This window comes from Ruditapes philippinarum, unplaced genomic scaffold (assembly GCF_026571515.1).
Source record: "Ruditapes philippinarum isolate M1 unplaced genomic scaffold, ASM2657151v2 ctg795_1_1_1_1, whole genome shotgun sequence".
Lineage (NCBI taxonomy): Eukaryota > Metazoa > Mollusca > Bivalvia > Venerida > Veneridae > Ruditapes > Ruditapes philippinarum.
Genome location: NW_026857770.1, coordinates 302,830 through 328,564, shown reverse-complemented (window position 1 = coordinate 328,564; position 25,735 = coordinate 302,830). Strand labels below are relative to the sequence as shown.

At 32.7% G+C, this 25,735-nt stretch overlaps 1 protein-coding gene across 1 annotated transcript in view; it reads right to left on the bottom strand.

Moving 5' to 3' along the window:
• The window catches only part of LOC132750924 (pre-mRNA-splicing factor ATP-dependent RNA helicase PRP16-like), an 85,770-nt gene that overhangs the window by 53,526 nt on the left and 6,509 nt on the right, over nt 1-25,735 (bottom strand). The window contains exons 7-17 of the mRNA XM_060740999.1: nt 25,060-25,277; nt 24,255-24,440; nt 17,492-17,650; nt 16,822-16,968; nt 16,315-16,395; nt 15,735-15,896; nt 14,637-14,783; nt 13,836-14,046; nt 13,153-13,215; nt 11,983-12,138; nt 10,003-10,103 (exon numbers count right to left, since the gene is read on the bottom strand). Coding sequence (XP_060596982.1) covers nt 10,003-10,103; nt 11,983-12,138; nt 13,153-13,215; nt 13,836-14,046; nt 14,637-14,783; nt 15,735-15,896; nt 16,315-16,395; nt 16,822-16,968; nt 17,492-17,650; nt 24,255-24,440; nt 25,060-25,277 — 1,631 coding nt within the window. The remainder of the gene's footprint in view (nt 1-10,002; nt 10,104-11,982; nt 12,139-13,152; nt 13,216-13,835; nt 14,047-14,636; nt 14,784-15,734; nt 15,897-16,314; nt 16,396-16,821; nt 16,969-17,491; nt 17,651-24,254; nt 24,441-25,059; nt 25,278-25,735) is intronic.

Genomic DNA, 25,735 nt, shown 5'->3' with positions numbered 1-25,735 from the left:
TATGAAATTATTTTTCATACAAGAGGGCCATAATGGCCCTGGGGTCGCTCACCTGAACATAGGCCCTCAGGGCCAGGCCAGTTTAAACCAAAGGGCTTTTATTTGAACAAACTTGGAAGACACCCATTAGAAGATATTTCATGATGTTAAGTTTTTACTATACACAAATAATGAATAACAATGACTTTTGCCCCCCCCCTCTCCCTGGCAGGGCCAATTTTGACCCAAGGGCTTTTATTTGAACAAACTTGGTAAACATCCATTAGAACATGTTTCATGCTAAATATCTTAGCTCTAGCTCTTTTGGTTCTTTAATAGAAGATTTTTAACTTTTTACTCTATGTATATAAGGAAAATCAATGACCCCTGGGACAGGGCCAATTTTGACCCCAGGGCTTTTATTTAAACAAATTTGGTAGACATCCATTAGAACATGTTTCATGCTAAATATCTTAGCTCTAGCTCTTTGGGTTCTTTAAAAGAATTTTTTTAAAGTTTTTACTATATGCATATAGGGAAAATCAATGACCCCGGGGCGGGGCAATTTTGTCCCCAGGGCTTTTATTTGAACAAACTTGGTAGACACTGATAAGAAGATGTTTCATGCTTAATATCTTAGCTCTAGCTCTTTGGGTTCTTTAAAGAGAGATTTTCTAAAGTTTTTACTATATGCATATAGGGAAAATCATTGACCCCCTGGGGCTGGGCCAATTTTGACCCCAGGGCTTTTATTTGAACAAACTTGGTAGACATCCATTAGAACATGTTTTACGCCAAATATCTAAGCTTAGCTCTTTGGGTTTTTTAGAAGAAGATTTTTTTAAGTTTTTACTATATGCATATAGGGAAAATCAATGACCCACTGGGGCGGGTCCAATTTTGACCCCAGGGCTTTTATTTGAACAATCTTGGTAGACACTCATTAGAAGATGTTTCATGCTTTATATCTTAGGTCTAGCTCTTTGGGTTCTTTAAAAGAAGATATTTTTAAGTTTTTACTATATGCATATAGGGAAAATCAATGACCCCCTGGGGCGGGGCCAATTTTGACCCCAGGGCTTATATTTGAACAAACTTGGTAGACATCCATTAGAACATGTTTAATGCCAAATATCTAAGCTCAAGCTCTTTGGTTTTTTAGAAGAAGATTTTTTTAAGTTTTTACTATATGCATATAAGGAAAATCAATGATCCCCTGGGCGGGGGCCAATTTTGACCCCAGGGCTTTTATTTGAACAAAACTTGGTAGACACTCATTAGAAGATGTTTCATGCTTAATATCTTAGGTCTAGCTCTTTGGAGTTCTTTAAAAGAAGATTTTTTAATTTTTACTATATGCATGTAGGGAAAATCAATGACCCCCTGGGCGGGGCCAATTTTGACCCCAGGGCTTTTTTATTTGAACAATCTTTGGTAGACACTCACTAGAAGATGTTTCATACCAAATATCTAAGCTCTAGCTCTTTGGGTTTTCTAGAAGAAGATGTTTTAAGTTTTTTCTTTTGGTTGCCATGGCAACCAGAGTTCTGCATGGAATGGAATTCTTTGAACAACTTTGTGAAGGCTTCACACACAGAACATCCCTATTAAGTTTCATTATGATCTGCCTTATGGTTTCAGAGGAGATGTCGTTTGAAAAGTGTGAACGGACAACGGATGACGTACGACGGACGACGGACACCGGACGAAGAGTGATCCTAATAGCTCACCTTGAGCATATGCTCAGGTGAGCTAAAAAGAAGCAAAAAATGTAAACAAAGTAATATTTTGATTTCCATACAAAAGTTTAACATTGCAATTTTTTTATGAAGTTAAGGGTAATAACTCTTCAAATACAGAATAAATCCACAAACAAAGCCAAGGTGCATAACTACACATGCTGACCAACATTAATGTAAAGTTTCATGACTCAAGGTCAAATACTTTTTAAAAAAACAAAAAAAAAAGTATAAAAAAAAATTAAAAAATTTTGCACTTTTATGCCACCATACATTTGTATATATATTCACATTTGACAAAATATTTAAAAATGTTTTCGGGAGTTTTCATGTAGACATATAGGCAAAATTAAAACTTTCAATAGAATTTCTTCAAACTTGGCATGTTGTTAGAAACATTTTAGCATATAAAACAAATTGGGGTCACTGTTCTTGTTTTTGAGTTATCTGCCCTTGAATTGGACTTTTTTGTTTAATTCAAGGGCAGATAATTTACAATGAGGGGAATTAATACTTTTTTTTTATCTTATTTTCATAAAGCTTACCTTCATTTTAGTTGATATGCAAAATTTCAAGAACAATTTTAGAGTGGGTAGTTTTTATTTTTAGAGTGGGTAGTTTTTATTTTTAGAGTGGGTAATTTTTATTTCCACTTCTCCTTTAAACCTGTGCAATTTTTCTTTAAAAAAAGCCTATTGTACCTTTAATTTCATTGAAAAAAATTAATGGAAGCGATGTATGGAATTGCATATTATTATGTATTGTACTCAACAATAAAAAGAAAAACAAAATCCAGAATTAAAAACAAGAATTTGTGAAGTTATCTGCCCTTTAAATGACCTCGAATTAGTAGAAGAGTCTGATTCAGGGGCAGAGAACTCAAAAACAAGAACGGTTACCCCAATTTTTTTTCGCTTAAAATGTTTCTGTTATCATATTCTAACAACAGTTAAAATTCTATTGAACAGTTTTAATTTTGCCTATATGTCCATATGAAATCTCCCAAAACGTCCTTAATAAATTGTCATACAAATTTGAAAATAAATACAAATATATACAAAATTTAAAAAAATTAAAGGTACATAATGCCTCAGAAATTACTAAGTTTTTTTTTCCATATTTTTACCATTTAATATGAGTTTAATAACAATTAAATAATTGTTTTAGAGGCTATTAGATGCTCATCACCTGAAGATAATAGGGCTTAATGTGAAATTATTTGTCATAAAGTAGCATAATGTAAACAAAGTAGTATTTTGAATTCCATTCAAAATGTTCTGTACTAATAGAAGTACAAGATGGTTCGGGTAAATAACCCGATAAGAAATTTTTTGGACTTTATAACTAAATACCAAAGATAAAAAGCTATTGAGAAATAATGAAAGAATTGCTGGGGCATTAAAGGCCTTTAAAATATTTAAAAAAATATATTCTTATTAGTAATACTCATGAGTTACAGCATACTTCGGGTATCTGCTCCATTACTTTTTAAGACAGCAAAAAGACCTAACAAAAACTATCATTATTTCGAAACGTACAAATTCTAGACATTTATCATTTCAGAATTCAAATATTTCTTGGCTTTTTATACATATCCTTTACAAAACTTAAACAAACTGAAACTTGTTATTTTTTAATTCAAAACCTGCGTAAATATTTTGGTATAGTAAACACACCAAATTAAAACGTGACAAATTTTTGTTTTCCCCTAACCAGCATCATATCCTCTTAGGAAAACCTAAATATTTTTTTTCTAAACAAAGATTTACAGCCTCATTTTTGTAATTTTTTTCCAAATTTAATCAAAATTTATTAAAATGTTTACATCAAAACTATATTCACTATCAAAATAAATTATCATTCAATCTATTTGTGCATATCAAAATTAATATCAAATTTATTTATGCAGATTTTTTCTATAAATCTTTCTCCATGTAAAAAAGATATTAATAAAATTGGTGAAATTTTCACTTGCCTATAGATAAATATAGATGGAACACAAATTTTGATAGGTTGAAAATAATTAAAACCCACAAAAAAAAAATGCAATTCTACATAACAAATAGTTATCACTGCGGTATACCGTACCCCGGATATTGCTCGATATTATGAGGACTTTCATCCCATTTCGCGACTTTGAACGAGGAAAGAAGGTATGTTTAGTGACGATATTTAGTCATTTTGAATTGGTTTGATATAAATTTTGTAGAAAAACAAATACTACGATAATTTCTCTAGTTACTGAAACCCCAAAAATGTTGAGAAATAGCTTTGAAATGTAATTAGGAGGTAAAATTCGTCTCTTTGCTCACGTGATAAATGAGCTCGGATCAATCAAATTTGATATTTTTGTGCATATACTTCTTTAAAAGAAAAACTTGAATCGAGTGAAATGTGATAATGATGATAATGTTTATGTTGTAAATGTTCAATCAACAATAGAACCTCAGATGACAGGGCATTTTGATAATAAATACACAATGTCAGTGTACCGAGTATTGCGTTGGAGTTGCTCGCCGGTGTCACGAGTATTGCTTTTAGTGTAACGAGTATTGGTTATCAATGAAGAGTAAATGCAAGTAGTAAACACAAAGTATTTACCACATTTAATTTTAAATAGTTCTTACTGTGTATACTTATTTACACTATATGTGCAGAATATTCAGAATTTGGAGGTACTTTACTGGAAACATCTGCGAATAATCCAGATTTTCATTCCTGCTCGTGAAAAATCTCAGCCGAACGAACTCAGCAATTTTCTGTGTTTAAAATGTTCTCATTGCTATCGAAGGGTCAACCTTTCCAGAATTTGTTAATAATTATTGCATATCTTACTTTAATAAAATAGTAAAAAATGCATCCAAAGTGCATTAATACTGCCTCAAGATTGTCAATATTAGACGGTATTGAGCAAGTGTGCCAATATCTAATATCAACCGATTCCTTCTATGCCAAAAATCCATATAAAGGTAACTTTCGGGCATTTTGTACCTGCACTCTAGCAACGGCAGACCGTCTGCACGTGAAATTTTGTTACGCCATTAGCAATGAGTTACCGTATGACTGCCGAGCGGGTACAGCTAAAAAAACCGAATAATAGATTTTGATAAGATTATGATAAAGGGCAGCAGATGCAATAAAAAGGTTATGTTCCTTATAACCTTTTACCTCATGAAGGCTTTACACCCCCACCCCTTTTGAGGCCTCAAATAGTGTAAAACATGCGCTATTTAGGCCCCAAACACGGTTTTTTCGTTTGAGAAATGTTGTTCAAAAGAGTCACTTTTTCGGCGCCACCCCCATTAAAAAGGTACATCAAGGGGATTACGTAGGGGATGTGCCCCCTTCTGTTTGGGGGTTTGAAGTGGGACAGTAGCCCCTCTAATCGCCGAGAAGACTTGGGACTTGTGGGGGGCTAAATGGCCTCAGGTCGATTTAAACGTACCGTGTAATAAACGCCAAAAACCTAAGACTTTATATCAATCAATTGAGAAGTTGGTGCACCTTGAAATCAGTTTTGATGGGAAAAAAACAACGCAAAATAGAGGTTTTTGGCAATTTTGAGACGCCCCCCCCCACCCCGTTGCCATGATAATTGGAAATTTAAAATTGAGCATGCTATTCCACAGGCTATGGTCCCGCTAATATTCGTGCCCAGTTTGATTTTGATCAGTATTGAAGCATTTTTTATAGTTTCATAGCAGTTTGAAGTTGTAACAAGAGGCTTGAAAACAGCCATTTTTCGCATTATGCTCATGCAGTAAAAGGTTAAGACGATACCGGCATGCTTGGACGGCATTAGCCCTGGGGCCAATATTTTATTAATTTCGTCGATATGTTTCTTAAGGCAAACTTGCCCTATAAAACCTATTATTAATGTCATCTAAATATGTTTTTTTTTTTATTCTTGTCCATTTCAGAGATGGGTCTCCTTGATCAAAGTGTCTTGAGACATGTATTTAAAGTTTTTTATCGTCAATTTTGATGGTTCTACCTTGCTTCCGTCCCCGCGCACACTTTATTTCATTCATAGTGTGATTTTCAACCAAATTGGAAATTAAATCTCTGTATTTGCCCGTAGGAAAAGAACAGTAATAACACTGAAAATGCACTGTTGAATCTGAAATATTTGAATAAATATCATATAAACAAGTACATCATCAGAAAAATGAAATAAAATCGATAAACAGACGTAAAAATTAGACAAAAATATCGAGTTTCCATACTAATGTGCTCATTCTGTTTTGCAATACTCTGTACACTAAAGTTGGGCTATTTTGCAATACTCTGTACACTTAAAATCAATACTCGGTACACTGTCTTGTATCTTTTTTGGCCTGTATCTTTTTGTACTTTCACACTTTTTGCCTGAAATTTGGACAAGGCATACTTGGATTGTGAGTAAAAAAATTGCTCGATTCAATTTTTTTTATATTGGTAATATAATAATTTCTAACGATTCTACAGTATCGCGGTCAGTATTTTCTAGTGAGCAGCGGATCGTTTAGGGGTAGTTTAATCAATTTTACAAATAGCTGTAATATTTTTATGTCTTTTAGAGCTACAAAAATACCTCTAGATATATAAAACTCGTTTAGACAAATGAAATAGCCATTAGTTTGTAAAATATCGTCGCTGAACTTACCTTCGTTCCCCGTTCAAAGTCGAGAAATGGGATGAAAGTCCTCATAATATCGAGCAATATCCGGGGTATGGTATACCGCAGTGGTTATGCAACATGCAGAGCTGGTTTTATCAAGCTGTCTAGACTGGTAGCCAGGATACAGTGAATGTTGTAGGTTACACCCATTTACAACATGGTTTATTATGGGTGGGGGTGTACAATTAATTAAGGATAAAAAGGGTCGCATAACTGTTGGAAGTTCTTGTAAGTCTGTCTTTATGTTACACAAGTTACTGCACTTATACTGTCAACCCTCAATACAGACAATACCTATAGTCAGTGCTCAAATTAAATGAGAAAGGACTTTTGGTATTATAAAAAAAGATAATTCAAAATGAGTTAAGGTAATATAAAGGGAGATAATTCAAAATGAGTAAGAATTATAAAGGGAGATAATTCAAAATAAGTAAGGTATTATAAATTGAGATAATTCAAAATGAGTAAGATATTATAAAGGAAAATAATTCTAAATGAGTAAGAATTATAAAGGGAGATAATTTCAAATAAGTAAGGATTATAAAGGGAGATAATTCAAAATAAGTAAGGTATTATAAATTGAGATAATTCAAAATGAGAAAGGTACTATATAGGGAAATAATTCTAAATGAGTAAGAATTATAAAGGGAGATAATTTTAAATAAAGTAAGGATTATAAAGGGAGATATTCAAAATGAGTAAGGTAATATAAAGGGAGATAATTCTAAATGAGTAAGGTATTATAAAGGGAGATAATTCAAAATGAGTAAGGTATTATAATGGGAGATAATTCTAAATGAGTAAGGTATTTTAAAGGGACATAATTCAAAATGAGTAAGGTATTATAATGGGAGATAATTCTAAATGAGTAAAGGATTATAAAGGGAGATAATTCTAAATGAGTAAGGTATAATAAAGGGAGATTATTCTAAATGAATAAGGTATTATTAAGGGATATTATTCGTAATGAGAAAGGGGAGATACTTCTGAGTAAGGATTATAAAGGGAGATAATTCAAAATGAGTAAGGTATCATAAAGGGAGATGATTCAAAATGAGTTAGGTATAATATAGGGAGAAGATTCAATAACTAAGAAATGTACAGTAAGTTCTTTTAAGGTGACAACGGAGTCAATTATCTCTGAAAATACCTAAAATGAGTTTTTTTGCTAAGAAGATTTATCAACCTTTTCTGAACACATTTGTGATTTAATTTTGGAAGCAGTTAGTCAAAAAAATGTGTTTTTAAACGTTTTAAAACGGAACCTATACTATTTGTATCTGCTATTCGCGTAACCTGTCGATTATTGATAACGCTCCGCCCCCTGTTGAGGCATCAATGAGGGAAATCGGTAGTTCCATATATCCGTGAATTACAGGTCCATACTGGTCCATACTTCTCGTAATACATGTATCGTACAACTAAGGTACATCTTTTATGAATATCTCAACATTTAGCCTTTTTTATAAATTAAGAAATTGTCGGCCAATGTACGTAACATAATGTATGAAACATAAATAATTAAGCATAGCGGCAAATCGCACGACCACGGGGTTGATTAAAAATGTAGTTGCTAAAATATCCATAATGTGTGAAAATAATTTGTCTGTCCCGTTAATCTGATAGATATTACGTTGAGTTGATAGACTTTTGTACGGATTCAAGGGCTTACTTTACATTCAACCTCGTTTTCTAACAATGTCAAGTAAAACAACAACAAAAACAGACAACATTTTTATATGTGAACGCCTATGTGACTTGTGGAAAGGTGTCCCTGACAAATTTCTAAACCATTTTAGATTGTCTAAGGATGATTATTTCTCTATAAATAAAAAAAAAGATATTAAAATATATTCTCAGTGAAAATAAATTCTTCGCCAGTAAATCGGACACAGTACTAATAAATCTGGGACAAAGTATGAAATTTATTGTCTATCCCGGTAGAAACTGGATCTCTATGCCGTGCATAGATGATATTCATAATAGAAGTCAAGAAGGCCAGATCATAATGATCTAGTAATACCTTTTATTTCTATTAAAATATGTGAAGCATTATCAATTTGGTGGAAAAAATATATAATATCCCGTGCTTATTTGTACATCTACCATGGACTTTAAAAGACTGTCACAAGCTTAGTTTTTTGTTATTTTATTTTATATTTTAACGGAATTTCATACACGAATACACAGGCAGAGTGATACTGGTAAAATACAATAATAATGCTAATGATAATAATAATAAACTTCAAAAAGGAAACAATTAAATACCCCGCTAGCGGTGCGCAAGTGCGTTCCATTTCCCCCCACTGAGTGCCTCAAATTTTACCGATAGTCACGTGACATGTGAGACAGATACCAGACGATCAGTAAATCACGTTAAGAATTGAAGAAATTTCAGCTATAAACTGATATTAATCAGCAGCTTTTTAATTGGTCAGATGTCACTGGGTCATAAAATGTTGTTAGAGTATGTTACCGCAACTTGTGACCCTCTCTGGTGCGATATTTGTGTATTATGCAATTATTTAGCGTGAAACGTAGGGGTCCGAGAGAGAGAACAGCCGATTTATGACACTTCGTTTGATGCGGGTCGGACTAACTTTGAATCGGCATAACTTTTTTAATAATCAAGCAATTAGCATGCGGTTTAAAGCACATGAAAGGAAATTCATTTACGGAGGGAACCGTGCCAGGGATTTTTGTTTGCTCAATAGGCGACTTAATTATCTTTAATTACGTAATATGTATGGTGAAAAAAGTCGCATAAAATGTTTGACGTTACGTAATATTTTTTTGAGAAAAGATGGAAAAAATTTGAGACACGGTTCCCTAGATAATATAAGTGTGGTTATTTTCAAAAAGTTTGATGACAAAAAAATTAAAAAATGACTTTGATATGACGATTTAAAATTTTAGGATTTTTATTCAAAATCAATCATTTACAAAGGCATTTTTTTCAAATATGTTATTTTTTATGATGATCAACGACATTTAATGCACAAAGATTAAATAAATAACAATTATTACTAAAATAACTTTGTTTAAATGACATTTATGTGAGTACCACGGAAAGTGTCTGTTGTCACCTTAAGTTGCACTCTGCTCACTAATCTCTATAACTGCATGCAATGTCAAGTAGATATTATTGATAGTTTAGGAGTTACATGTATAATCCATACAAACATTATTAATTCAAGGGAGGTAATTCAGAAATAAAGGACGATAGAGTTATAGTTCTTTGACAATGTACTTGCTCTTGCTGGTCTTCATAACAACTTTACTTGTGGCTCAGAACTGAATTGATTGTCTTTACTCAGTGTTTTTTTTAAAAATAAAATTTCAATTTTCAAAATTTCAGCCTTACAGTGACCAAGCATACAAATGTCAGCCATTTTGTTTCTGATTTATGTTTTGTTAATGTGTGACCCATCTCTGAAACATGGATTTAATTTAACGAGAAATCTTCTAAATATGAAAAGTTTACCAAACAATCACACATGAACTGGTTTACCAAATTTTACCAGGTTTTACAAAAGCAGTTAAAAACATGTATTACCTATGTTTGTATATATATTTAGAATTTTACATTAACAGATAAAATTAAGCCAATCAAAGCAAACTTACCTGACTAATAGGAAACACTTGAAGGGCATCCATACCGACTTTAGGATTGAACACTTTAAGTTTACAGTAACCCGAATCCACTACAAACATGATTCCATCAACTGTTATATAAGACAAGAGAACGAAATATTTTCTATTACATAAATAATTGATTACATAAACAAGAGGGCCATGATGGCCCTGAGGTCGCTCACCTGTATATAGCCCCCCCCCCCCCCCCCCCACACACACCCATAAGAAGATGTTTCATGCTAAACATCTAAGCTCTAGCTCATTGGGCTTTTTAAAAGAAGATTTTTTTAAGTTTTTACTATACACATATAGTTAAAAACAATGACACCCCTGGGGCGGGGCCAGTTTTGACCCCAGGGCTTTTATTTGAACAAACTTTGTAGACACTTACTAGAAGATGTTTCATGCTTAATATCTAAACTCTAGCTATTTGGATTTTTTCAAAGAAGATTTTAAGTTTTTGCTATACACATATAAGGAAAATCAATGACCCCCGGGGCGGGGCCAATTTTGAACCCAGGTCTTTTATTTGAACAAACTTTGTAGACACTCACTAGAAGATGTTTCATGCTTAATATCTAAACACAAGCTACTTGGGTTTTTTCATAGAAGATTTTTTAAGTTTTTGCTATACACATTTAAGGAAAATCAATGACCCCCGGGGCGGTTCCAATTTTGACCCCAGGGCTTTTATTTGAACAATCTTGGTAGACGCCCATTACACCATGTTTCATGCTAAATATCTTAGCTCTAGCTCTTTGAGTTCTTTAAAAGTAGATTTTTTAGGTTTTTACTATATGCATATAGGGAAAATCAATGACCCCCTGGGGCGGGGCCAATTTTGACCCCAGGGCTTTTATTTGAACAAACTTGGTAGACACTCATTAGAACATGTTTCAAGCTAAATATCTTAGCTCTAGGTCTTTGGGTTCTTTAAAAGAAGATATTTAAAGTTTTTTCTTTCGGTTGCCATGGCAACCAGAGTTCTGCATGGAATTAAATTCTTTGAACAATTTTTAAAGGTGACCACCAAAGGAACATTCCTGTGAAGTTTGGATGAAATTGGCCTAGTGGTTTATGAGGAGATGTCATTTAAAGTAAAAGTTTACGGACGCCGGACGAAAAGCGATCACAAAAGCTCACCCTGTCACTTTGTGACAGGTGAGCTAAAAATAACAAGATTGCCATTGTTATAAAATACTCCAGTCACAAAACATTACCCATAATGGCCAACTTTTTACATTAGAAGTGATCATGTCTAAAAAGCCCATGCACACATTCTAAATTCTTATTCTGACCTCTGCATATGACCGTGACCCTAGCCAAAGGGACCTGAATTTTACATGAAACACTCAATATAACAATGGTAAACATTGTACCAAGTTATATTAAAAACCATTATGGCATGCAGATGTTTTGCAAGCATCACTAAGTGTCATGATGGTGGACATTTATATCAAGTAATACTAAATCCCTTTATTCCTGTAGAAGATATGCTCCTGACAAACTGGTCAGAACCTGCAATGGGCATTTCCACAATTTTTTCAAAAGAGTGTACATGTATAAAAAAACATAGGTGTTCCACAAAGAAAGTAATCATACTGAAATAGTATTGCATTTATTTATATTATTGCCAGTATAGCAGATTGTTTTATCTAAACATTTTTTTTTATTTATTTTTTTTTTTTTGTGGGGGTGGTGATTTTCAGATGCACCCACACTGAAAAAGGTCATATGGCAGCTGTCAAGCTTTTGGTAAAAGAATACATCAGGTGCTTGTCCATGCATCAATTTTGTATAATTTCTCTACATGGAGGAAGCCAAAATCCCCTATAGGATTATACCAACTGAAAATCTATATCTTAAGGTATACATGTATTTTTGTTAAACACAGGCACTTTTTCATAAAGCAATCTGCTTTTATTTTCAAATATAAAAGACAATTCTTTGAAGGTACCATAACTTTACCTGTGAGTGATGTTTCAGCAATATTTGTGGCTACAATACATTTCCTTATTCCATCTGGAGCTTTCTGGAAAATTTTCGCCTGGAGATCACTAGGTAACTGGGAATATATGGGTAGAATTGCTAGGGGAGGAGCTTCATCTAATTCTTCTAGTCTCTCTGAATATGATAAAAAGATACATAGATTGTTATGATAATTTTTTTCTCTCTTTTTTAAAAGAAAAAGATTACAATTTTAATAAAATGTAGCTTTTTAACTGAATACACCAGATTTTTACAGTGAAGTTCACACTGAATACATAGACAGGTCATCTATAACCAATATAGCCTATTGCTTGAACAGATATAAAAAAAAATTAAGGTATATAAATGAGCCATCATGCTGTTCGCTTACCAACTCTATTACAAGTAGAGAAACTGATAGCGAACAGCATGGATGCTGATCAGACTGCACAGATGCGCAGGCTGATCTGGATCCATGCTGGTTGCAAACCCACAATGTTGGTTTCTTGACGCGGCTCAAATATTTCTTTATGAAACATAAATTCTTTTTTGTCAATAAAGGCTCCTCTCACATATTATTTATCTTTGTAATTCATTCATTGTACAAAATCATCATCAATTAAAAACTAACAGTCAACTACAGTTGCAACTGGGTGTTAAGTCCCCATGCACACTTGAATCACAAAATATTTTTCATCTCATGCACATGAAGAGTGGTGAGTGAGTCTGAATCACAACTTTACGACCAAAACAAAGCTTTTTTTGTTACAACACCAGGGTTTGAGGTTATAAAGAATTTTTGTGAGCTGAAACTCAGGTATATGATTGGCCAAATATAAGCACAAAAATATGCACTGACCAATGAAAAACACTGAGATCCATGACAACTCTCAGGGTAGCATTTTTTTATAACATCCAGGCCTGGGTCCGAGATTACAAACTGAAACTCTAATCTCTGGTATTTGATTGGTCAGAAACTTCCACAGAATATACAGTGACCAATGAATGTCCTGAGATTTGAGACAAACCTTAAAATAGAGTTTTATAACCTCAAGGTCAGTACTGGTTCATTCCTGGAAACATAATCGAAAGTGTCTGAAATGAACTACAAGTTTTCACTCAAATGAGGTAAAATCACTCAGTTTGAACTTACTGAAGCAGGTCACTTACCTCCCAATAACTCACATGTGACTTCAATATCCTCTTGACCTGGCATGAACACTAAGATATCACCTGAAATGATAGAAATATAGCATCATATAAACAGTAAATAAAGGTTAAAGTAAAGTAAAATTTGATCGAGCTTCAAATATGTATTTCCCAAAAGTACATAGGATTTTGAAAAAGAACTTGACCAAAAGCTCATCTTTATACATGTATACAATAGTTTCAAATGTTGAGAAAAACATGTGCATCCTGTTGGAGACTCGAACCAGAGAATGTTCTCTAACAATTGAACTTAAGGTGAATAGTTCTATACCATTATATACTGTCTTGCTATGCTGAAATTTCAATCTAGGATTCTAATGTGAACAGAGAACAAAGTAAACTGACTAACATCTTTTTACTGTTAAAGCCCCAAAATGAATGTCAAAGAGTGAGAAAAAAGGTCAATGTCAACTTTCCAGCTTTACTGGAGAAAGACGACCTTAGGTTACCCTCTGTGCATTATTCAGATACAAAGCAGAGGCATATGAGTTGAACCACTGATGTCCCATAATGCAGCTGGAAAGCTTCCTCACATTAAAGAATCCAAAATCCTTTTGATATTTGAACCAACAGCAGTGAAGGGCAAGTGTTTTAAAGTCAGAGATGGTAACACTTGGCCACAGAGGAGCACAAATACTATATACCTTCAAGCCCCATTAAATGGATCTGTAATGCTTGTTTGACAGCTGCATCAACATAGTCTTCCACGGGATTTTTGGCATACAGGATGTCCACAGGAAACGTTCTTCCCGGAATTGTATACGTTGGCACATTGCCAAAGAACTGAGCAAATTTTCCAGCATCCATAGTTGCCGAGGTTACAATCAACTTTAAGTCCTGTCTTCTAGAAACTACCTAAAATAAAAATCTCACAAGTTTTAGAATTTCACGAATTCATGTACAATGAAATAAATTGATCGGCAATAATTTATAAACAAGATTAACATGTAACATAATTTTACGATGCTTTATTGTAACAAACTGCTGAAAATAGATAATCAAGGTTTTCTTCCTTTTTGGCAGTGGCAGCATGGCCAAGTGGTAAACATATCAAAAATGTAATCCATGGATCACTAGCTGTATGGGTTCAAACCCTATTATAGGTTATCCTTTGTTTCCTTGAGCATTCATTGCTCAGTACTGGTTGGTTCCAGGAAAGGATTCATCTTCCTACACAATCTAACTAAAGTAAATTCTCAATCAATAAAAGTTCAAGCTAAGAGAGTAATACACATCAACACAATGACAGGTTTACAATATTTTATCAATGTAAAATAAATTCTGTACAAACTAAGGTTTTCTTTAGCTATGGTATAGAAAGATCAAAAGGTTGAAAAAAGTCCTGAAATATCTGGATTAATAGTCAGACAAAGTTACCACTAGAGCAAGCTACTGATTTCCTGCTTACATCATGATATCATGTAAGTATCATACAATATACTTACGTCTCTTAACAGTCCGAACAGTACATCTGTGTTGAGGGAACGTTCGTGAGCTTCGTCCATCACTATAGCGCTGTAATGATCCAGATCTGACTCCCTCAAAGATTCACGTAACAATATACCGTCTGTCATATACTTGATCATTGTATTCTAAAATCAACACATGACTTCATTTGAGCCGTGTCATGACAAAACCAACATAACAGGTTTGCGACCAGCATGGATCCAGACCAGCCTGCGCATCTGCGCAGTCTGATCAGGATCCATGCTGTTCCCTATGAGTTTCTCTACTTGTAATAGAGTTGGTAAGGGAACAGCATGGATCCTGATCAGACTGCGCAGATGCGCAGGCTGGTCTGGATCCATGCTGGTCGCAAACGCACTATTTTGATTTTGTCAAAAACATGTCATCTTTTTATTGCGTCAATCTTCATATTTGATTTGCAGAATTTACAGAAGGTAATATACTTTGAGATAAATGAACTTTATTATATAAGCATTAAAACAGTATAGGAGCTATAGGCTAAGGAAGTTATTTATATTTACCAACAAGCTAAAACAATCAAATCTTATAAGTCATATTGTATTTATATAGATACTTCTTAACCTGGCAAAACTGTTTTTTCCCCCAGCTTTTACTGGGATACAGAGTAAGACCTTTGTGTGACAAAGGGTTCAAGCTAAAATAATGTTCACAATATTTAACTATGGCAGTTAAGGCAATCATTGCTTAATGACTCGATTTGAATTCCAGCAACAACAATGGTTATGTTAAAGGAAGTTTTTTTTTACACAACCATTTGATGAAAGTCGAGACAAATAACATGTGTGCAAAATTTCAGATCATTCACTTACTCCATTTTTTTTATCAAATCATTTTTATTGCGTAAAATGACTCATATTTGAAAAAGCGTTTTAAAAACAAATTTGGCGCAGAATGGTACAAAAAAAATGATATTTCATGACTGTTTTAAATGCCCCAGGTGATATCTATAGAAAGATTTTAAGTTTTAAGGGTTTTTTTTTTAACAATGGTGAAGTTTCTTGAGCCTGAAAGCAGATCTATCTATACATTACAAGCATGAATTTTTCTACACTTACCTCACTGGTACAGTCCTCAAATCTCATAGCATAGCCGACCTCATCTCCAAGTTTGACTCCCAGCTCCTCGGATACACGCTTAGCAACGGACATAGCAGCAACTCTACGAGGTTGTGTACAGCCTACCATACCATACTTTGTGTAACCATCTTCATGTAAATACTGGAATGATCAATATAATATAAATGTTTCATTTGCCATTGTATCAATCAAAATATATAGAGGATATTCAAGTTTTTCTGTAAATAGAAAATTTAATTTTCTTAAGTGGTATGAAAATAAATATTTCATGAGTGGCAGTAACCTCTGTTGTTATAAACTTAAAGCAGCAGAAAGCTATAAGATGCACAGAATCCAGAAAATCAAACCCATTTAGTTGCCTTATACGATCATACACGGTGAATCAGTGGCTGAAATTCAGATGCCTCAACCATTAAAGGAAACTTCTCAGCCACCGGGAGGTTGAAAAGATTATATATTAAGCACATTCATTATCTATGGCAAGATTAAATCCTTCCCTATATTGCTTTAAATGGCCTACTTGTGTTACTTAATGTCAAGTAATAAAAAGATTCTATACCTGTGTAAGCTGTGTTGTCTTCCCTGATCCTGTTTCTCCAACAATGATCACAACACTGTTATCTCGTATAATATTCAGTAACTGAAATAAAATGTTTTAATGTATATATAAAATATATATAAAAAATACAACAATTCTGTCTTAACATTGTAAAGAATACACTAAGGTTATTTATAGTTATTTATATAAGAGCACCACATGAAGTAGAAAGGCATGTCTGTTAAGGGCAACAACTGTCAATAAACAATTTGGACTCTGTGTCAGGATAAGCAAATATTCGAAGTTTCTTAAAATGTTTGAATAATGGGCTACATGAAAGTTTTTGTACCATGACCATGATTTAATAATATATTGTTCCCTGTCTTTTACAATATTTGCCTCCCTTGACATGAAGTAAGGAAATTAAGAGAGATTTTTACCTTATCTATAGCATATAATATGTTGGAAATGACCCTTCAAAATGTCTGCCAAGGGAAGTAATACATGCTACATATAATGCTTCTTTACCTCATTCCTGACAGCAAAGATTGGTAGGTACTGTCTCTGTTGTGACATTGTTTTCCTCTTAGCAAAATCACTGACAGCGTCAGTCTTGTCTTGTAGTAAATCAGCAAACTTGTAGTCTTGTTTGTAGTCTTTCTCCTCACGTTCATCCTACCATGGAAACACAAAAATAATCAACTATACCTTTTGTTGAAATTAAATACATTTGTAGAGAGCTTTTTCAAATACATGTCCTTGAAGAAAAGTGCTTGGTCAAGGACTAAAGCATGACAAAGTTGATCTGCTTATAGAGCATCACTACCCACCACCACTCTTTTAAACGGTTTTGGGCAAGCATAATTTAAACTTTGTTATTTTACAGATTTGGTTTTAAATCATACATGTTTCAACATTGACCTGATCACATGATTAAAAGTTTATGAATTATTGAACAAGCAAGTCTTATGCATTTTTCTGTGTATTTCTTTTTCAAGTGCAAGCAGATATCTAATAAGTACTACTGACCTTTTTGAAGGTACCTGATATCTTCCTCATACTCAAAAGATATTATGTACATTCATTGCTCAAGGTATATCAAAAAAGTGTTTTTTAAGATAAAGCAAATATAACCAAATACAAAGAAAACAATGTATATAACTTTTAAAATTAAAGGACCAGAAAATAAAAACAGTACCTCTTCTTCCTTTTTCTTGACCCCCATTATCTCCCCTATCCTTGTTCCAGCAAGCTCCCATTCTTTTTTCTGAGCTTTTCTTCTTTCCTTCTGTTCTCTGTGTACCCTGACTACAGCACAACCTTTCTTAGATACCACTGCCATGTCTGAGGTAGGATCCTACCATAACATAAAGTCATAAACATTAATTCAACCATAGCTTGCTGGCGGCAAAAGATTCTACCAATATGTCCAGTGAAAACCAAGATCAGATGGATGGTACATCTGAACCATCTGATCATGGTCTGCACTAATTGCTTATCAGTCATTTCATGTTTTGATTTTTTTTTCTAAAAAGCATAGTTTAATCAACATGGAAAAATGGAGAAGTCTTTTTAAGATATTCAGTGTGGTAAGAGTACACATTATTTCAATCTTTAATCAAGAAAGTCAAAATCCACCTAACAAAACATTAGTCAAAATCCACCATTTTTTTCCAATATGACACAAAATAAACTCATTTAGAATTAAAAAATGCATACATTAGCAGTTAATATCAAATATTAAATAAGATAGTTTTCTATGCATTTCCAGATGTTCAAAAACATGACTGAATATTCTGAGTCATGCATGTAGCAATCGAAGTTTACAGTATCCTATACATGGTTCTAAGTATATGTGATAAAGCATCTGCTCTTGTAGTGTCTTTCATAAAATTTTATAAAAGTCATTTCTGTTAAATTCATTTAAGTTTCATACACTTAGCAAGGGTCATAACTCTGATATCTAAAAATAGTGGGGCGGGAAATAAGGTCTCTGCTGTCAAAATAGTGCAAATTGTGATACAAGCATGAAACTTTCAGGAAATCATCTTTAGACCATGTAGATTTCAAAAGTGAAGTGGGCCCAAAAATATCTCTGCTCATTCAAGATGGCCGCCATTTTCAAGATGGCCGCCATATAAATTTGACGTACATACTAGCTCATTCATTCCAATTTTATGTACAGACTTGAAACATACACCAAAGCATGCTTATAGTTTCTCCTTTTCAAATATTAAAATCTTTAAGCAATTTTGCTTGCATATTTCTTCAGAATCCAAGATGGCGTCCAATATGGCTGCCAATTTTAATGAAAACTTATATATCTCTTTTGTAGTATAATTGTTTGCAGACAGTATGCTTATTTCCATATAAAAATGTTAAACATATTAGAACAAAAATCAAATTTTAGGTTAACCACATTGTTAGTCATGTTTTTAGTCTTTTGTACAAAAAAAAATCTTTAAAAATATCAAAGAAAAAGTGCTTTTTTTGCATTTTTCTCTAACATGGTTTTCTTGGTCTATGTACAAAATTCCAAAAGTTACATAGTTTCTTAAAGTGTATTTGATATTGAATCAACACTATGTTTTATTGTATAATTGTAACAAAAACAAAAATGTGAAGGTTTTATACTTATTCAAAGTGGGTGGGGTAAATTTATCAGACAATTGTAGTGCAAAATAACGTCTTTTATGAATTCTTATGCAAATATATTCACTGTAAAAGTATTTTATTGTATTAAGGTATTTGTGTCTTCCTTCAGGTCTAGAGGGTGTACTAAAATATCAATAAATGCAGATACAATCATATGTATACATTCAGTTTAATATTAAATGTGTTTGCATGATATAAGTTGTTTCAATATTCTAAATATAAATTTGATAATTGTACAGAAAGAAGACTGAATATTCATCAACGAACCATATGTTAGATAAAATCATGAATGGACCTGAGTGAAATGCTGTCTATTTATGAATAAAATTATTTCCTGGACAATTGAGTCTTGCTAAAAGCTTGTAACAAAATGATTGAAAGTTATATTTACTTGCACATCATTGTAACCAAGTATAATTTAGTTAGTACTGTCTTTTTCTTATGTAGACATGATGTTTTCAAAAGAAACAAAAATTAAGGCGACTGATACATCATATTATCTATGTGTGCTAAAATGGGTATCAATAAAACCGCTTGACCCACATAACATAGCTTATGATTTGGAATATAAACTAAATTTATTCATACTTTATTTTCCCCATTAAACAGTACCCTAGATCACTCGCCTAAGATCCACTGCTGGAAAAGGTCTATAATTCTTTAATACTGAAGAATGCTAAAATCATATAAGGAGTATCTTTTTTCAACATATACAGTCATGATTTATAATCTATTTGAAAAGAAACATGCCCAATAACTAGGCTCTCAGAACTACAAGAAAACTCATATAACTATATTCCAATAAGAGTCCATGTAAACTAAGTGATTTTGACCCTATGCCAAAATAGTTCATAATCTTTATATAGCATCACAATGTGATGATATAGATATACTTTCTTCTCTATACACTGTAGTTTCGGAGAAGAATTTTATTATATAAGTCAATGTAAACAAAGTGACAGGTAAAGCCTTTTTGGACTGCAGGAGCATGATTTAAAGGCCCTCACGAGGAACACAGTTTTTAAAGACCTGTGTAGGGAATCTTATTGAAGTTTTTTTGTTGTTGTTATTTCAAAAAAAAAACTCAACAAACAAACAAACTACAATGCCGAGAGCTTAGATAGTCTCCATATAACCTTGCCAAGTAAAGAAGACCTCTTTTAAAGTTACATAAACACTTTTGGATCATTAAGTGTACATGCAAAATAAAAAATCTTCTCAAAAATCAAAATGCACATAGCACAGGTACTTAGCATGTAGCACCACCTTGTGTCTTTATTAACATATTTAATGTATCATGTCATAGAGCCACCTAGGTTCACAGACTTGTATAGGAAAACACATTAAAACATCAAGTGTTAAACTACAATGACTTTAACTAAGATATTTGGGATGTAGCCTGATATAACATGCATAAATTTGTATGATGCTACTAAATGGTTTAAAATGGTTTTGCAATGAGTATCACTTAATTTACAAAGACTAATGTATTAAATCTATTTTCTCCAAACCAACAGTATCCGATGCATAGACATTAATCATGTATCATCATAATTGTAGTATACTCTACATATATTTGATATATCATGGTCAACATGGTCGAAATTTACTAAGTTTATATGGACTCATATATGAATATGGTTATTAAAGTCCTCTCGTGTGAAAAAAAAATTGAAACTAGATATTGAGCATGTTTCTTTAAACGCAACCGGATTCAATTATGACACAAATCATGTGTGTTATGACATAATTGACACTCCCAAAATGATCTTGTTACCTTTTTCCAACAATGATCTTAGGTGAGGGATCCAGGGTCATCATTGCCCTCTTATTGAAAGAAAAAAATGAGATATGATAACTTTAGGAAATACACTTAGTTTGTATCTTAACTTTTCAAAAAAAAACAGCATGCAGGCCAGGCCATATCATTGATATATCTGTTTCGTATCATATACATTTTGTTGGCTTTTAAGCCATGTTTATATTATAAATATAAAATTGTGAAGGAGTCAAAAATATGCGTTTATGGACTACTTTTTAAACCTTACATTCTATACATGCTTGCTATTTTAAGCACGTTTAGTTGATTTATTGTCTTCTTATAAGACTTTACAATTAACAATTAATATATGATATCAAATATATTGGCACAAAAATTATCATGCAACCACATTTAATAACTGAATGTATACACATGTTTGTACGTGCATTTCTTGCTTAGCCACTTGGCCCGAAGAAAAACAAAAATACTTTCATCCAATAAAAACTACTTTTTAAGTTGGATTATTTGCATTAGAATTCATAGAAAAGTAAAAAGGCAAAGAAATAGAATGAACTTAGCTATGTTTATTTTCTGTTGTTTTTTCTTTTACAATAATTACCATACAAAATTACCCCACCCACTTTCACAAAATATAAAACCTACAGATTTAATGTTTTTCTCACATTTTTTTACAATAAACACATGATATTAATGGAATGTCAAATACAGTTTAAGATATAAAGTAACTTTTTTAACTTTGTACATTAATTTAGAAAATCAAATTTGAAAAATATGAAAAAAAAATGGATTTTTTCTTGATCTTTCTAAAAGATATTTCTAAGACAAAAACTTTTAAAATGTTTACTTTTATTGAGATTTGATTATCTCTGATATGCTTAAACACTTTTTACTATAATAAACATAATTTGTGCAACAAATTATACAATAAAAATGATTTAACAGTTTTGCACAAAATCGACGGCCATATTGGACACCATCTTTGATTTGGAAGAGGTATGACAGAGAAATTTTGTAAGATTTAAATTTTTGAAAAAGAGAAACTATATGCATGCTTTTGGTGTTAGTTAAAGGTCTGTACCAAAAATTGGAATGAATGAGCTAGTATGTACGTCAAATGTATATGGCGGCCATTTTGAAAATGGCGGCCATCTTGAATGAGCAGAGATATTTTTGGGCCCACTTCATTTTTGAAATCTACATGGTCTAAAGATGATTTCCTGAAAGTTTCATGCTTGTATCACAATTTGCACTATTTTCTCAATTTTCCGCCCCACTAAAAGGAATTGATGGAAGTCTGATATTTTGGTATTACAAACCTGTATCACATTTATTTAATCACTAATACAACAGTTCAGTTCATCTCTAGAAATCCAAATAGATCAATTTAACAAAAAAAAAAAAAAAAAAAAAAAAAAAAAAAAAAAAAATTCTGTTTTCACAAAGAAATTGAGAATGTTGGATGGAAAACTGTTGTAATTACAAGTACATGTATTGCCATGTGTGTAATATAAGTGTAGAGTATGGTTTGGATTGAACATACGACCAACTCTGACTGGGTGTTCAATATTTATTTTGATGATGTGTAAATGAAAACCAGGCGCAACTGGCTGACCTCTGTTATATAAAATAATATATCAAATCCGTTCTATAAAGAACAAACGTAAAGTTAATTTATATAAAGACAATATTTATTAATGTTCGATAAAGAACTACTGCAGTTAGCTCTACAATGCAAAGTTTGACAATGATTTCTTAGAAAAGGAATGTAAATTGCCTGTGCATAAAATGATATGAAATCACTCTCATCCAATCACATTCTTACTTAAAAAATATACAAGCAATTATCATAGTATTGCAAGCAATCCATAAGTCCCCTACCGGTAAGAGCCCAAGCAACATTCTGAAGGGCCATTGGCCATTCACTTAGGTTCCTATTTTAAGTAAATTTGTTGAAAAAGTTCTTTAAAAGTGATCACAGTAAACAGTTTTTATGTACAGACAAACGGACTGAAGGACACTCTAAAGTTATTTTTTAAACATCCCTGTTATCAAAATATAACATTTTTAAAATCCTATCATGATTGAAGAAGTTGGAGTAAAAATTACCAATTTCTCAAAAAAAAAGTCTAAGTTCAAAAGGGGCATAATTCTGGAAATAGTCTTGCTAGAGTATTGAACACTCACAAATGTTGAGTGACAATAAGAAACATTTATATGAAGTTTGAAGTAGATACATTCAGAAAAAGAAGTTATTAAAAAAAACAATGTTTTTTTCATGAAAATTTTAAGTTCAAGGGAGGTAATTCTGATAAATTTTGTGCTAGAGTTGTAAAACCTTGTCACATATGATGTGGTTGATGACAAGCAACTTATATTTAAAGTTTGAAGAAAATACCTTAAGAAATAAAGAACTTATAGTGAAAAAACTTAAAAACTAGAATCAGAAATCTTGAAATTCAGTCTATTTGTTGCCATAGCAACCAGAATTTTCAAACATAGGAAGATAAAAAAGGATGTGCATAATTTCCATACTGCCATCTACCCATATGTCAAGTTCCATAAACATATTTTCAGTACTTTTTGTGTTATCACTGGATCCAGGTTATGTGTAAAATTTGCCATATTTTCAGTCTATTTGTTGCCATAGCAACCAGAATTTTCAACATAGGAAGAAAAGAAAAAGACGTGCATAATCTACATACTGCCATCTATCCATATATCAAGTTTCATAAAAATATTTTCAGTACTTTTTGCGTTATCGCGGGATCCAGGTTATGTGTAAAATTTGCCATATTTTCAGTCTATTTGTTGCCATAGCAACCAGAATTTTCAACATAGGAAGAAAAGAAAAAGACGTGCATAATCTCCATACTGCCATCTATCCATATATCAAGTTTCATTAAAATATTTTCAGTACTTTTTGCGTTATCGCGGGATCCAGTTTTGTGGACGGACGGACTGACGGACGGACAGACGGACGGAGGGTAAACCTAAAGTCCCCTCCGGTAAACCGGTAGGGGACTAACAAGATATTTATTGGACATCACTTAATAACACAGGACATAACAAGAACATAACAAGAGACAGTTCACTGAGCAAAGTAACTCACAACAAGAACAAGACATTACCCATAATTCTTATAATAATGAATGAAAATGATGTCAAGTGATTATTATGTCTGGATGAATGAAAATGTACAGTTAGTTATTCACTACAGTGATTATAACTGTGTTTGTAAATATAGGATGAGTATACAGATAGGCAGTAAATTGACCTTATCTACAAAAGTGATTACTGAAAGTGACTCTGGTATTAACATAAAATATCCTGATACACTTTCCCTTTGCAATGAACAGAACAGAACATAGATTGAAAATTCCACTCGTAATTACGAGAACTTGATGCAGGAAAAGTAGAAAAATGTTGCATGTACATTGGATTTAGAAGCTTCTCAACCTGCAGGATGAGTGACTCTGAAAATATTTTTTGATGACTGCAGAAGGGGCCACTTTTGTTCACTTACCTTTATAGGTATAACAGGTTCGGGCTGTTTAGTGAACACAATTCTCCCGTCTAGGAATGGTGGTACTATATTATGTACAAGAAGATGAACCCTGGCTTCATTCTCCTCCTCAAAGTCCTCATCATAATTTAACTTCTCCACAACACCACTACGTAACATCCTGTTTGTCTCCCATTTTTCTATATCCTGCAGTAAGAAAATTCTGACCAAGTCAAATAACAATTTAATCTAGTTTGTTAAATTTTATTATCATATTTTTTTATCATTCTACTTCACTTTTAATAATCATTCAAAAACAAAACTTTCAATAAAAATGGAGACAAAGCTGAAGCTTGAATTTGGATAATTATATACATTTTGTATACAAATGTATAATTAATTTCAAATTAATTATTTATGCACTAAAAACAACTCTGAATTATGCACTTGTATCAAATCACATCAAAGCTTAATAAAGTTTTTCCTCTAAGCAATGTGTGTAAAAATTCTTGCCCAAGGAAACAACAGTTTTCGTCTAACAGGGCTTAAACCCAGATGGCTAGGGATCTTAAAATTAAAGTTCAGCTGCATTAACCACTAGGTCATGCCGCCACTTAACAGATAAAAGATTGGGATGTTTTTCTATAAGCTTTGCATAAATGTAGCTTCATAAATACTCAAACTTAAATATATTCTGTACAAACTTAAGTTTTTTCCCTATAACCTCATAACGTATGTGAAGAGTCAGAAATTTATTTAAGGATTATCTGCACTTCTGATATGTAATAAAATAAGAAATCTATATTCTTTAGGGTGAGGAAATTACCTGATTTATCTGACGTTGTCTTGCTGACATTCGATTTTTCTTTCTTTTTTCTATTTCCTCCTCCTTTTTCTTTGTATAGTTCTCTGACATGCCAGCGAATGGATTATGTTGGTCGTCGTAACCTTCATCGAGACCGTACCATTCTCGATCGAGTCGCTTCTGTTCTTCCTCCCAGTCTGCTTTATCGTCGTCGTCCTTGAACTCTAAATCTTCACTCTCTACAAATATTGTGTATTTCTATAATACTGCATGTTTGTAACATTTCTTTTCATTGGATAATCAAGGCATTTATAAAGTTTTCTTATAATACTGCACTATTGTAACTTCCCTTTTTATTGGGTAATTGTGACGTTTATATTACTAGTTAAAAAAATTGTTGACAGATTATATGGCCCTATTTAAACGGCTGTTTGTAAATATAACCCAAGCCGCTAGGCGAGGATTATATTGCAAACAGCCGATTATATACGGCCATATAACCTGTCAACAATCTTTATAACAAATTTATAATACAGCAAGCATCATTTTTAGAGGAATAAAGCGAGATTTCTTTATAAATCGACAACAGCCGTATATATAAAACTATATAAACGTCATGATTATCCAATGAAAAGCGACATTACAAACGTGCAGCATTATAAAGTTTTGTATGCACAGCTGCTCTCAATCCATGAAG